This window comes from Drosophila grimshawi, unplaced genomic scaffold (genome assembly GCF_018153295.1).
Source record: "Drosophila grimshawi isolate 15287-2541.00 unplaced genomic scaffold, ASM1815329v1 contig_311, whole genome shotgun sequence".
NCBI lineage: Eukaryota > Metazoa > Arthropoda > Insecta > Diptera > Drosophilidae > Drosophila > Drosophila grimshawi.
In genome coordinates this window covers 7,693,225-7,707,202 of record NW_025063098.1, presented here as the reverse complement: position 1 = coordinate 7,707,202, position 13,978 = coordinate 7,693,225, and the positions used below count along the sequence as shown (strand labels likewise).

Below are 13,978 nucleotides of genomic sequence, written 5' to 3'. Positions count from 1 at the left end.
AGTATTCAAATATGTTTATACGCAATAATAACAATATAGAAAACAATTTGTGTATATATATAATATATATGATAACCTTAACCTCTTGCGTAATTTATTTGTTGTTTATGCCTATTAATCAGTTTGCAAGATTCGCTGCGTGAATTAACCATGGAAATAAACTGATGTCTTCAAATCAACACTGTTCTAAAAACTAAAAAGTGGCTCGTAATAGCTAGGAAAAAGATAAGTCTCGACAGTTTGCTGAGTAACTCTGAACATTACATTTAATAGGAGAATATGAAATTACCATATAATTGCTGCCTTTGGTGTGTTTAGAGTGTTGTCGCTATCGAAAATATTTACAATTAACATGCGGTCCACTGTGGCTAAGGCATGCGTAATTCCAATATTATTTTATGGAATCGAAGTTTTTGTTAATTGTAACGGAAAGTCAAAATAATATTTAGGATAGCCTTTAACAGTATATCATCTAAATTTACAATCTTCACTATCTTGACCGCAGGTAGAGTTATACTTGATTTAATTGCTATCAACATCATAATTTAGTATGAGATAATCAATTATTTGATTGCTAAGAATCAACATCCCTTAATGCATTTAAAATTGCAATTTCAGCACAAAAAATACAAAGAAAATAATAAAATAAATAAAATAATAATTTAATAAACAATAATAATAATAATTAAAATGTAAAGCTTCAAATTTAAAAACAAAAAAAAAAAATATAAATTAACATTTAAAATGTGGAATATAAATTATGTGATTATTTTGAATATTTTTAAATTTCCAAATGAATGTTTAGTGAAAGTTTAACAGGATTTTATAAATTATAATATGACATTTTAAAAATCCAGTATAAATAATATATGCATAAGAGGAAATATAATAGACAAATAAGATATCCACAACAGAGTACAAATTTGTGAAATTGCATTATATTATAAGCTTATGTCGTAAATTTGAGCTTCTTTAACGAATAATAACAGCACTTGCACCATATGTTTAGTAAGAGTTTATGGGAGGACTTTAAGCCTTAAGCCAAGATGCCTTCCCGGCATTGTTGTCTATACAAATTTAGTTCAATCCGACCATAATAAACTGGTGCAAACAAAACACAACAGGAACGGAACAGCAGCAGTTGGAAGCAATCAATGCACAGCCGGCATCTAATTTACATATGTGAGCGGCTGTGTGAGTGAACATGTGTGTGTGTGTGTGTGTGCATGTGTGTGTGTGTGTGTGTGCATGTGTGTGTGTGTGTGTGTGTTTGTGTCTGTGCGTGAATGTGTATGTGAATAGGGTTGTGTTTGCTCACAGCTGTGCACAACTTGAAGACGACTCGGTGCTGGCATATTAAAAACAAAAGAGGTGTACCATTTCGATAAGAAAAATGTGGGAACTGACAAGAAAGGAAATGTGGATGGAAAGTCAGGCAGGATGGCAGCTGATTCAGGCAGGCAGCCAGGCAGTCAGTCAGGCAGTCAGGCAGTGATCTGCCAGCAGGCTCATAAACGCGAATTCGGCCGCCGGCTGTCATCGGCTTAGCACTCAATTAATTTGAGCTGAAGGTGACACACACATTGTCCATTGTCTAAGAGTGCCTGCCTGTCTATGCGCACAATGGCAGGTAATTAAAAATCACTTAAAGCAGTAGCTCCGCGCGCTGCCCTCAAACAAACTTTGCTTGGCAATTGAAAACAAAAAATAAAAAATAAAACCAAAAAAGAAAAAAAAAAAAACGAAAACCTTTTCAATTAACTAAAATGCTGGGTCGGCTATTATCGCCCTGTTATTGTTGCAGGACCTGGTCCCTGCCAATGTTGGCAATTTCATTAAATCATTTAATTTCCGGCGCGCACAACCCACAATTACAGCAACAGCAACAGCAATAGTACTATAACAAAGCAAATCAAGTGCCGGTCTGGGTTTTTATGGCAAATTAAGTTGGCTTTTGTGGACCGGGTGCTGAATGCCCGAATTTCTTAGCCAGCGAGCACAACTAGCGAATAAAGCCAAAGACAATTCCAGCAAGAACCCTTGGCAAAAGTTGCTGCGGCACAAACAATAGTGACAGCAACTACTACATTTGTGGGGCAAGCAACAAAAAAAGTGCAACATATTTTCTTAATTTCATTTCATTTCGTTTCGTCTTGTGCGTGGTGCGCAGCCAGCAGAAACCATTTTCATAATGCTCAGTCGCATAATTGCGTATACGCCGCATGTGTCACCAGGGGACCTGCACCAACTGGCAACAGACAGAGAGTCTTTGACTAGCAGCCAGCCTTATTTGCGGCGCTAAATTAAAAATTATATTGATTCATTTTGAACTACTTAGGTGTAAGTTTGGAATGAATTTGAAACTAAAGAGCATTTTTTGTTTTCAGAAATAATTTTTAAATATAATAGGGAAAGTGTAATAATTAATAATAATTTGAGCAACAAAAAGCACATTTCTGTCTTCACAGATCAAAAAAAACCCCTGGAAATGATGTATATTTTCCCAAAAGTATAGCGATTTTCTTAAATTCAAGTCGGGTTTTTAGGTGTATATTTAAATGAACCAGTTGTTTAGCATCAGCTCAGGGAACCGTTGGTGCTTGCACTGCTTTGTGCTTTGGACTTTCTACAGACTACTTAGTGGCTGTTCACCGCACCCACATTGGCCTGTTCCGCTTATCAGCGAGCAATGCGAAAAGCTGTGGGTCTAGGTCAAATTTTTTGACAACGATGTTGCAAAACGTAAACAAATTAAAATTTCATTGCACGGCTGCGTAATGTTATAAATAAACAACAACAGCTTTGCAATATGTTTTTGATGAATGTGTTTCTTGTCTGCGAGTTATTTGCATTTTTTCTTTATTTTTTTCTTCTTTGACTCTGATATTAAAAGATTATGCACGACGATGATGCTAAATGTAGCGGGACATTCACATTTAGTTTAATTATGTGAGATAAGGTCCGAAGATGAACAGCTTCAGCATCAGCATGAGCTTCAAATTCATCCTGCTGCTCTCTCACAGTCTCAGTCAGGCCATCAATCAGGCTTGTCAAGTGCGCGCCACTTTCAAACTACACGAGCTGACAATGACAAGCGCAAAGTGGTCGGGGATATCCACAAACGGAAATGGTTTAGTCTAGGCTACACTCAAAAAAAGGTCGCCATGAATTTTAAAAAATCTCCACAGTTTTGGCGCCAAGGGTAACGTTAATACTCAGCAATTGTCTTTCTTACTAAAAAAAAGATTTGTTTAATTTCAAGAGTGTTATTTGGAAATGTGTGTACACAGAACTCTAAAAGTAGATATTCTTTTGCTTATCTTAATATTAAACATTAATACTTTAATATTTCACACATACAAACATTTAAGATAGCTTAGGATTTCGTAGAAATATAAGACTTCATAATATTCTTTTCTAAAAACGAGAAAAACTTTTTAGTTTTCAGTGTAGTGTAGTCAGTAAAGTGGCATCGTTGCTCCACGTCTCATCTAGTCCTGTCTCTTGTATCTACTTGCCTACACGCCTCGTCTCGTCTGTGTCATTTTTAGTGTTTTACAAGCACAAATCTTGACACGAGCCCTTCTCCCAAGCTCCTCCAAAAATGGCTCGCATTCATTGTTTGTTCCGTTTTGATTTGCCCTGTCGCACTGACAGTTGACATTTCAAGTTGCAAACTATGTCCGTTGCTGCCTATCTACTAGGATATGAATTGTATACCCTTGTCAAGATACACTGAAAGCACAACGATATCGAATAAACTGAAAACAGCTGATCAATGATTTCGCTTATAATTCTCAAGGACAGCTTGGGTTAATTTAGAAAATAATAATTTTCAGCTTTACTAAAGAATGCTCATTTTACAATGAATATTATTCTTAAAATTGTACAAATAATAAAAACCCGTAAATGTAAATGGTGCTATCCGAAAAATACATAAGTGATTTTGTTTAAATTGTTTAAAATATTTATAAAACAGGATTTAAAATAAGCTTTCGATTTGGCGTATAAGGGATAATAAGCTATAATTTTGATTTTATTTCTTTGGGATAGCAACAATGAACAATAAAAAATCAAATTTAAAAAAAGCAATATTACTAAGATTAACAATTAACATTATTATTAACATTTTTACTAACTATTAACCTTTTATGTTGTTCTTTGAATTTGTTAGCAGCAGCAGCAAAGAAATTTTAATTTGAATTGTTTACATATTTAAATCTGCAATAAAGCATTTGTATCGGATCACTCTTGCTTTATTGAAGAAAACATTTTCTTACATTTAAACAGTGTTCATTGTTTCTAATAATTTCTTAATAATAAATTTAATTATAGCCTATTCTTATGCAATTTTGGCCATATGCTAATATTTGCTTCATGCAGATCAGACAAATGAAACCATGGTCTGAGTAACAGCCAAAAGATAACCTATTGTATACAAATCTGTATTGTCTTCATTTGTGATCAACATTCTTCATAAATTATATTGCTCTGATTGACACAACACACTAAATAAATCAGTTTCTTCTTTTATTTTTAAGAACACTTTATAATTAATCAGGACTAGATGCAAAAATGTAATATTCGGACTGCGTGTAATAAACTATTCTGCATTGATCAGTATAGAATTTAAATCAATGCATTTGTTTGCATTTAATTCTCGAATCGGTTTGTCGGATTTTCATGTCGGTGTCGAAAAGTATTGCATATCAACAGGCGCTTATTGAAGCGAGCAGAGAAGCGGAGAGCACAGGAAATTGACAGCAGCTGGATGAAAATGAGTTAATTTCAATTACGAACGCAAAACCAAAAATGGCCAGACAGCTGTCCGGATATAATGAAGGCAGCGCATTCCTTTTCAGCAGCAACTTTTATGCGATTTAAATGCTTTACAAGCGCAGAATGTAAACCGGACGGGCAAACAAACAGAGAAATAACCCAACCAACAAGCGTACAAATAGTCAGGCAAACGCCCAGTGAAAGGCCAGAGCCAGAGCTGAAGCCAGAGCCAGGACCCGGACCCGGCCACAGGCAACGGCAAATAATTAAGCTTGGCCAGCTAGCACCTGTGGCCTCGCAGTTGGCCTGCAACTGTAACCAAAAAACACTGAGCCGAACCAAGCTGCACCTTTTTGGCCAGGTCGAGAGTCGGCCCAATCTGGGTCTGGCTCTATCCGGCCAGAGCAATGTGAATGTAAATAAAGTTCAACCATAAAATACAACGCAGACAGATAGGACAACTAATGTCGTTGCTGCTGTTGCTGCTGCTTCTGCATCTCCTCTGGCTGCTGGCATCCTGTGAGCCATTATCTGTAACTGAAACCAGCAAGATGCAAAGAGCCGCAGTACAAATATGGATTTAAAGGTGAGGCGGGTTGAGGGACTCGGCCAGCTGTTTATGAACTATATATAATGCAATTTAAGTATTTACATAGTCGCCTCACAGCCGCAGCAGCAGCAACACAGACGTTAAGAAATAATTAATACCAACAACGGCAAATGATGAGCGGACTGGGAATTCGCTACACTAGAATACCGGGTCTCATCAGCTGCTGCTGTTTCTATTTAATACACCCGCTCATAAATAACAATTGCCAAGGACTATGGCAGCAGCAGCAAAAAAAAAAAAAAAAAATAAATGGGAAAGCGACGGGCTGAAAATATGACTCCGAGATTCCTTTTTTATGGTGATTGTGTGGGAAAATCGGCACTGGGCCAAAACCGGTCGCCTCGCAGCCTGCCTGCCTGGCAGCGGCGATAAAAACCAATGCAAATATGAAAAGCAAATGAAATCCTTTTAATTTGGCAAATAAAAGTGACTGCAGACGCTTCTCAATTCTCGCTCCACTGAATGGCGCACAAAAATTTGTACGAACCCAAAAGATGGGCAAAGAAATGGCCGCATAAGGGAAAGTAAAGAAAAAAAGCCGAGAGTGATTGAAGTATTAACTTTTGCCCTACTAAATGCTTTTTTCATGTAATCAGCAAGCATGTGCAAGTGACGGCACAAATAAGGTTGAAACGGTCTGAAGAACGGATTGAAGACCACCAAGTTTAAAAAGAAAATTCAAGGTTTTTCCAGAAAAAGAACAAACACATTTTATTTCAAATCAACTCCTACCAATTTCAATGAATTCTTAAAAATTATATTCACGTCAAACAAAAAGAAGACCATCACATTCAATCAACAAACATTGCTTAGAAGAACCTAGTCCTTAATTTTTTTTAGAAAACCCAACTTGTATAAGCAAATTCAAGATTCATCAGAATAAAAAATATTATTTAAAGTGGTTTTTATCAAAATCTACTACCTAAATGTTTTATTTAAATCGACTCCTTGCTTATTTATCAAATCTATTTCGACGCAAGTTCAATAGCACATCCAATTAAAAAAAATCATTTGTAAATCTATTTAAAATAGCTGAGGTTTTCATTTAAAAATTATTACAAGGTCTTGTGGCAATTCAAAAGAAAATGTATGTGTGTTTTTCCTTTTTTATATAAAGAGAAGATGCCTGTGTTTTTTAAATCCTTAAGAACTTCTTTTATAAACAAAAGTAAGTTTTTGTTTGAGAATTTAAATAATAACGTATCTAAATACGTTAGGAGAATATCTCATTTTTGGAAGGGGAGCCAGTGAGTTAAACAGAATAGTATAATAAATAATATAGAAATGAAATTTGTGGGCACCAGGGTAAGGTGCGCAAAAGCAAAGCAAAGCAAAGCAAAAAAAAAATTAAATGTTCTTAGATTCCAATTAATTACACATGATGCTGAAAAAAGAAAAATTGTTGCCTGGAGCTGAACATGGACATGCAGAAGTGCGCTTGTGCCCTCACCCACATACGCAGACATACACACACACACACACACACACACACACATACAGTCACTCAAGCACACCCACTTGCGACATATCATTAACTTTGCTTTATAAGGACAACAACAACATAAACGATAACAGAATATTTATGTCAAGCAGACGAGGACTGCAGAGCAGTTCAGAAGACGAACTGAAATACGAAGGCAAATAAGTTCACGCATATCAGAGGATGGGAAGGGGGAGGGGCAAAGAGGGGTTGCCAGGGGTTGGCCCCGTCTGCATTATGTTCCGTCAGCTGTGCGCTGACACGCATTCAGCGCTTACACGCGCCTCCACTCAGCAGATTGAGGAACCTATACAAATATTCATAAAATAACTCAAATCGTTTGCTTTGAATATGTCTTTCAGATACACTCGGAAAAAAGTCGGAGCAAACTGAAAAGCGCGTTGAAAACTAGAAGAATATTCTTGTTTTTAGAAATAATTTCTAAATACACTAAAGAATATGTATTATATTTATAGAGGCTTCGTTTATGTTTTTCCAAAATATATTTCTGGAAAATATTTTCAAAAAGTAGAAATGTAAACATTTTTTATAAAATACCTTTCTCAAATGTAGAAAATATTAATGAAATTGGATCTTTAGATATTGTTGCGAGTTAAAATCGCCATGAGATTGTATTTCAACATTAATTTTCATATGAATTAATTAATTATCTAAAATGTTTGTATTTGTGAAATCTTGAAATACTTTAGTATAATAATATTATAAGTAACAAAAAATCTAATATATAAATAATAATAACTTGCAAACTTGGCATATTCCTTCTACATTTTAAATAATGTTACCCTGGAATTAAGATAAGAAAAACACTAGTTTTTACTAAGACACAACCTTCCGATTTAGAAATATAATTTCTGAAGAATAAGATGAGTTACCAGTATTTTGCGTGCTGACTTTTTAAAATGCAAATCTATTTTCATTCTCAGAGTGTACAGACGATATCGGTACTTCGGTGACCAGGCAACTACGAGATACTCGTGGATGCCATGGATTAGGGCCGCAAACAGACACAAATCAGCTATCTGGTCCCGCCATCACCTGCGGCACATAATTTGTTTTTAATTTTTGGTACTTTTGCAGCGATAGCAAATGACAAAAAATATATATATACATATATATATATATATTAGGCACGCGCGGCTGAAGTAGAAGTGCGTGGAAGGCGCAAAAAATAATGAAAAATACACAGAAGTAGAGGAGCAGCGATTAGAAGCGAAAGACGGTAAAATGTATGCCTTATTCAAAAGCGTAGTTGGCAGAAATATTAAGTGAAATGAAATGAAATAAAATGTCGCAGAACCCCCAAGTGTTGTTCAGAATTGCATACGCGAGCTATTTTTTAATGTTGCTGGTTGTTGCTGCTGCTTGGTGTGGGGGGAGGGTGGAGGGAGGAGGAAGAGGGGCAGGCGTGAGGTATGAAACATGAAACGCTTAATGGCGTCGGTTGGCAATAAGCTGGCGAAGATGCCACAAATTGTGTACCGGGACCAAAGGGCAAGGGAACTCAAAGAGGACCAGGACCAGTGAAGCAAAAGTGAAATGCGTTTGCAGCAGCTTAAATCTTGTATGATTGTGTGTGTCTATGTGTGGGTATATATGTATGTGTGTGTGTGGGTCTGTTTATGTCTGTGTGTGAGTGAGTGCAGTCAAGCGTAAGAAACCTGGCAACAATATCAATATGCGTCTCTAGAGCTGCGTTTGCCACAAAAAGGCAGTAGCAGCAGCAGCAGCAGCAGCCAGCGTCGACAGTGTCATCTACAGCCGCCCACCCATTCATTCCCCCAACTCATGCTGTGAATTGTTTGCCAGCGGAAGTTGATTTTCGGGCAAAGCGGAAGTGTTGAAGCGCTGGAAAAGGCGGCAGCGGAAACTACACTTTGAATTTCATACATATATTCGTGGTATTTCATTTTTTTCGATTTTTTGCTGCTACGCATAAATTTTCATCTAACTGACAAAAGCATCAGGCAAAAGAGAACAAAGTCAGCCAAATGCGTGCCACACACATATATATTCATACGCACATATACATATATGAGCATATGAGTACACTCAGAAAAAATCGCCTTTGGTTTTACTAAATCGTCCTTAAATGATAATCTCCTTAAAAAAATATAAGGTTTTTTAGAAATAATTTCTAAATATATCGATAAAAAGTTTAGTCCAGGATCAAAAAAGCTGCTATAAGAATTCTTCATTCAATGAATCTCTATAAATTTTTTTTTAAATTTGAGAAAAATTCACCGTGAAATATAGAAATGTAAGCGATTGATTTTTTTCTGAGTGTATGTACATTCTGAGCAAAGGAGCAGCAAGAAGAAGAATAAGCAGACGAGGAGCAATAGCGAGAAGATGAGAAAAAGCTGGAGACCAGAGCCAATTAAGTCTAATACGCGTTCGCCTGGCGGCGTTTATGTTTCTGTGTTTTTACCTTTAATTGCCGCCGCTGGGCAAACAAACAGCAACGATCGTTTGGCCAAAAAAAAAATGCAGTCGAACAACAACAGCAACAATAAACAAGAGCAACAAAAAAGAAGAACAATGTGCGCGATCCTTATTCGTTCAATCTTTGTCTGCGATCGAGTTCAAAGCAGAATCAGTAGCAGCAGCATCAAAAGCAGTGCAAGTTCGTTGCTGTCGCTGCCTCAGCTGCTGCTGGCGTCGACTGTGGTACCTTGACTTTTGACGTTGTTCCGTATTGCAATAGCCTGAACAAAAAAACACACAATATACATAAAAAACACATATGTATGTTTGCTTGTGTGTGTGTAAATTTGAATGTGCACAGAAGCAGAAGTAAACACGCTGAAAGAGAGCGAGCGAGCAAGCGACAGATAGAGAAAGAGAGAGAGAGAGGGAGAGAGACAGAGGCAGAAGCAGCGGCAGAGAGGCAGATTATATTTTAATTACGCAGGCGGCCTTTAGAATGACGACCATTGACAATTGACGATTTGCGTTTCGCTTGCTTCTGTGTGTGTGTGTGTTTGTGTGTGAAAACGGAAAATGGACAACGCGACAAGTCAATCAGTCAGTCAATCGGTCATCCAGTCAGTTAGTGGGATAATTCAAAGCGTAAAGCGCAAAACACCCACAGCGTAAAATGACGATGCTGTTGATACGAGTGAGTGAGTGGGTGGGGGGTTAGTAAAGTGATGGGGCAGGAGGGATATAGCGTACAGTGCACACGGAGACGAGGCAGCCGCGTGCCGACTGTTATTTATAGCAGCAGCAGTAGCAGCAGCAGCAGTAGCAGTAGTAGCAACAACAGCACAATAACAGCAACAACAACAGCACAACAATAGCACTACAACACCACAACAACAGCAACAGTGTTGTTCACTTATTTCTTGTTTGCGTTTGCCCAGAAAGTGAAGCAACAATAACAATAGCAGCATCAACTGATAAGGAGAAAGAAAAAGAGAGCATAGAATGATCGAACGGCGAGTGCAAAGATCGCGACAAACTGATCAATTCACAGAACGACTGACGGACCGATCTGTATGGCAACAACACACACACTCACACACACACCTACAGATACATAATACATATTAATTATATCCCAACATTTTTGTGTTTGCTATTGCCAAAAATTTGTTTGATGTCAATTGAAAAATAAGAATTTTATTTTATGTTTCACCTGTGGCTGCCTCAGAAGAGGATGCTACAGATTATATTATTTAGTATGGCATGTTAAATTTTATTTTTTTTATTTTTATTCACGTTTGGAAAACATACACTTGAGTGCCAAAGGTATCCTTTTTGGCCCTTATTTCGTTTTTTTTTTTTTTTGTATTTGGTTCGCGATCAAACGAGTTTATTGGTAATATTCTTCGGATACGTTTTTTTTTTTGGTTTTCGGATTTCGCCGCAACAATCAAAGACACGTCCGTTCACGACGACAGATTCTCGCGCTTTGAGAGATTCAAACATAAACAGAGCAAACGATGCCCCAGACACGCACACACACGCAGACACTCACCCATGCACAGAATGCACAGGGCATGCGCTGAGAACAGCTGCCGTCGCTCAAAATCCGTTTCATTTTTGAATCCACATCAATTCAGCTTGTTTTGGAATATTGTGTTGTTTACATGTTGTAATGTGTTTGTGTAATATTTGTTGTTTATCAATTCTTTATCACAATTAAGTTGTAGAATCTTTCGCTATAATTAGCTCCTTGAATGTGTCAGATGAAATTGTTTGCGATTTAAATTATAGATTATATGTAACAGAGATCTATTATGAAATTAGGTATATTTAAATATAAACAAATAAACAATACAAACAAGAGAGTGCTCGACAATTATTGTTCATATTTACCACAGTGTACGTGTATCTGTGAATTATCTTAAGAATTATTTTCGTTTATTAAGCCAATTATGATTGCAAATAGTTTATTACGAGCTAAATAACTGAAAGAAGTACATTATAATTTCATATGGCCATTCGCCTTTCAGATCCGATTTAGCACATATTTTTCAAATATATATGCTTAAAATAAAAAAAAATAATAATAATTTCAAATTTTAGGGTATTAAACAACATTTTGTTAAATATTACCACAATTAAAAAAAACTATTAAATTAAATATTACATAATTTAAAAAACTATCCAGTAAGAATATAAAAAAATGTTTGTGAGAAAATATCACTATATTAGTTAACACTATTACTTATTTAAAAAAAAAAAAACATAAAAAATAAACAATAAGTTTCACAATTTTTTCAAATGGTGATTAACAATTTTATGCTAAATATTTTCCCTAAACGTTAAAGATAGTAATGTTCTTGTTATGCTTATCAACATATATATTTTCTTTTAATTTTAGGGGAATAGTGCCAAAAACAGAACAAATAACAACACCACTTACACTTTCTGTATGGAAATCATTATGTTTCACAGAGTCTTCCACTTCTAAAAACTTTTTCATAAGCTAAAAAAAAACGTACTTAATAAAGAAATCTTTAAAATATTTCGTGTGACGGTGGTTTATATTGCTGCAAATTTTAAGAAATAATATATTTTTAAGATTTGTCCAACATTTTATTTTATATACATAGTTTCATTCATATAAAAGAAAATGCAGATTGACTTTATCATATTATAAATACATATAATATATACATTGAACATGAACAAAGGCTACTCGCACTAAATAGTAAAAAATAGATTGTCAATTTATATTTAAAAAAAAAAATTAAATTATTTTGCCCAATGAATAAATCCGTTAAAAGTTTTGATTTTGAAAAAAAATACATCGCATGTGTTATCAATTTTGTGTTAACGGCTAGAAAATATCGATAACATTTTGTAGTCAAACAATATAAATTTATTGACGGCGTTGCTTCGAACTAGTTGCCTTCGGAGTAAAACATTTTCTAAGCACAAAAATTTTGCAGGCACTAAGATGACGCAAAATTGTGAAACTACGAACTGCAACAAAGAGGCAACGTTGCAATGTCCAACGTGCCTCAAGCTGGGTATCAAGGGCTCCTTCTTCTGCTCACAGGAATGCTTCAAGGGATTCTGGAAGGAGCATAAAGTCATCCATGCCTTGGCTGGTAAATCATCGTAATAAATCATTTTTTTTATATAAAATGTGGATAACTCTTTGCAGCTGGTGGCGAGAAGCCTGCGGTCAATGATGGCGTCTACAATCCGTGGCCGCATTTCCGTTTCACGGGCAAACTGCGTCCCTTTCCACAGACGCCCAAGCGAGCTGTGCCCGAATCCATTGGCCGACCAGATTATGCCGATCATCCGGCGGGCAGGTCCCTCTCGGAGGAGGCACTTCGTGGCACGAAGATTAAGGTGCTCGACGACGAGGAGATCGAGGCAATGCGTGTGGCTGGTCGACTGGGACGCGAGTGTCTGGATGAGGGTGCCAAGGGCATTGAGGTGGGCGTGACGACGGATGAATTGGATCGACTCGTCCATGAGGCGGCAATTGAGCGGGATTGTTATCCGTCGCCCCTCAACTACTACAACTTCCCCAAGTCGTGCTGCACGAGCGTCAACGAGGTGATTTGCCACGGCATACCCGATCAGCGTCCCTTGGCGAATGGCGACATCTGCAACATCGATGTGACTGTCTATCATCGTGGCTTTCACGGTGATCTCAACGAGACTTTCTTCGTCGGCGAAGTCGCCGAAAAGCACAAGAAACTGGTGCGCATCACCTACGAATCATTGGCCAAGGCCATTGAGCTAGTGCGTCCGGGTGTCAAGTATCGTGAGATTGGCAACGTCATCCAAAAGTATGTGGCGCCCCATGGATTCAGTGTCGTCCGTAGCTATTGTGGACATGGTATTCATCGCGTCTTTCACACCGTTCCCAATGTGCCCCACTATGCCAGTGAGTCTCCAACTCAAATTACACACAAGATTCAACTAGTAATATACAAATTCATTCATCCGATCCCATAGAGAATTCGGCCGTTGGCGTCATGGCTGCCGGACACTGCTTCACCATCGAGCCCATGATCTCGGAGGGAGTGCAGAAGGCGGAATCCTGGCCAGATGATTGGACTGCTGTCACTGCCGATGGCCTTTTGTCGGCCCAATTTGAGCAAACGCTGCTCGTCACCAACAATGGTTGTGAGATCCTCACGAAGCGCCGTGAGAACAACGGGCAACCCTGGTTCATGGACAAAATGTAAAGTTGCCAAGGATTGGTTTTCATTTCTTTTTTTTTGTTGTTTTCTTATTTTTTCTTCTTTGAGTTTACAATAAAATTAAAAGTTTGTATTTCAAAATTTAGCTTCATTTCTCTAGTGGCGCGTAATTCAGCAGCTTCTCGATGAGATCCACGTGTCCCAGCAGCATGCGGCGGCAACAATAACGCTTCAGCCCCAACGCATCCAAAGCATCACTAAAAACGTTTATATTTTTGTGGGTTATTTATTGTTGTTTTGGGTTGATCGGCGAGAAAACTCCGCCTTTTGGCTTACCCCTCCGTGTACTCGGCCTGCAGCAGGCCCAGGTAGGATTCCCATTTGTTGCCAATCACTTTGCCACAGGTAAAGCAACGAATTGGTATAATCATAATTTAGCTGCCAGTTAAGCGTCTATTTTATTTAGCGTCTTCT

General features: G+C 37.3%; 3 protein-coding genes across 3 annotated transcripts in view; 1 reads left to right on the top strand and 2 right to left on the bottom strand.

Moving 5' to 3' along the window:
- LOC6564459 (dorsal-ventral patterning protein tolloid) overlaps nucleotides 1-10,777 on the bottom strand; it is a 36,199-nt gene extending 25,422 nt beyond the window's left edge. Inside the window, exon 1 of the mRNA XM_001990022.2 lies at nucleotides 10,626-10,777. The gene's annotated coding sequence lies outside the window, so the exon portion shown is untranslated. The remainder of the gene's footprint in view (nucleotides 1-10,625) is intronic.
- Nucleotides 10,778-12,227: 1,450 nt separating this feature from the next.
- On the top strand, nucleotides 12,228-13,640 carry LOC6563275 (methionine aminopeptidase 1). The gene is made up of 3 exons (XM_001990023.3): nucleotides 12,228-12,451; nucleotides 12,508-13,245; nucleotides 13,317-13,640. The coding sequence occupies exons 1-3, from the start codon at nucleotides 12,298-12,300 to the stop codon at nucleotides 13,547-13,549; spliced, it is 1,125 nt and encodes a 374-aa protein (XP_001990059.1). The 5' UTR covers nucleotides 12,228-12,297; the 3' UTR covers nucleotides 13,550-13,640.
- LOC6563276 (DNA-directed RNA polymerases I, II, and III subunit RPABC5) lies at nucleotides 13,595-13,967 on the bottom strand. The gene is made up of 2 exons (XM_001990024.3): nucleotides 13,841-13,967; nucleotides 13,595-13,761 (listed from the first exon to the last, which is right to left on the bottom strand). The coding sequence occupies exons 1-2, from the start codon at nucleotides 13,933-13,935 to the stop codon at nucleotides 13,653-13,655; spliced, it is 204 nt and encodes a 67-aa protein (XP_001990060.1). The 5' UTR covers nucleotides 13,936-13,967; the 3' UTR covers nucleotides 13,595-13,652.
- Between the last annotated feature and the right edge of the window lie 11 nt (nucleotides 13,968-13,978).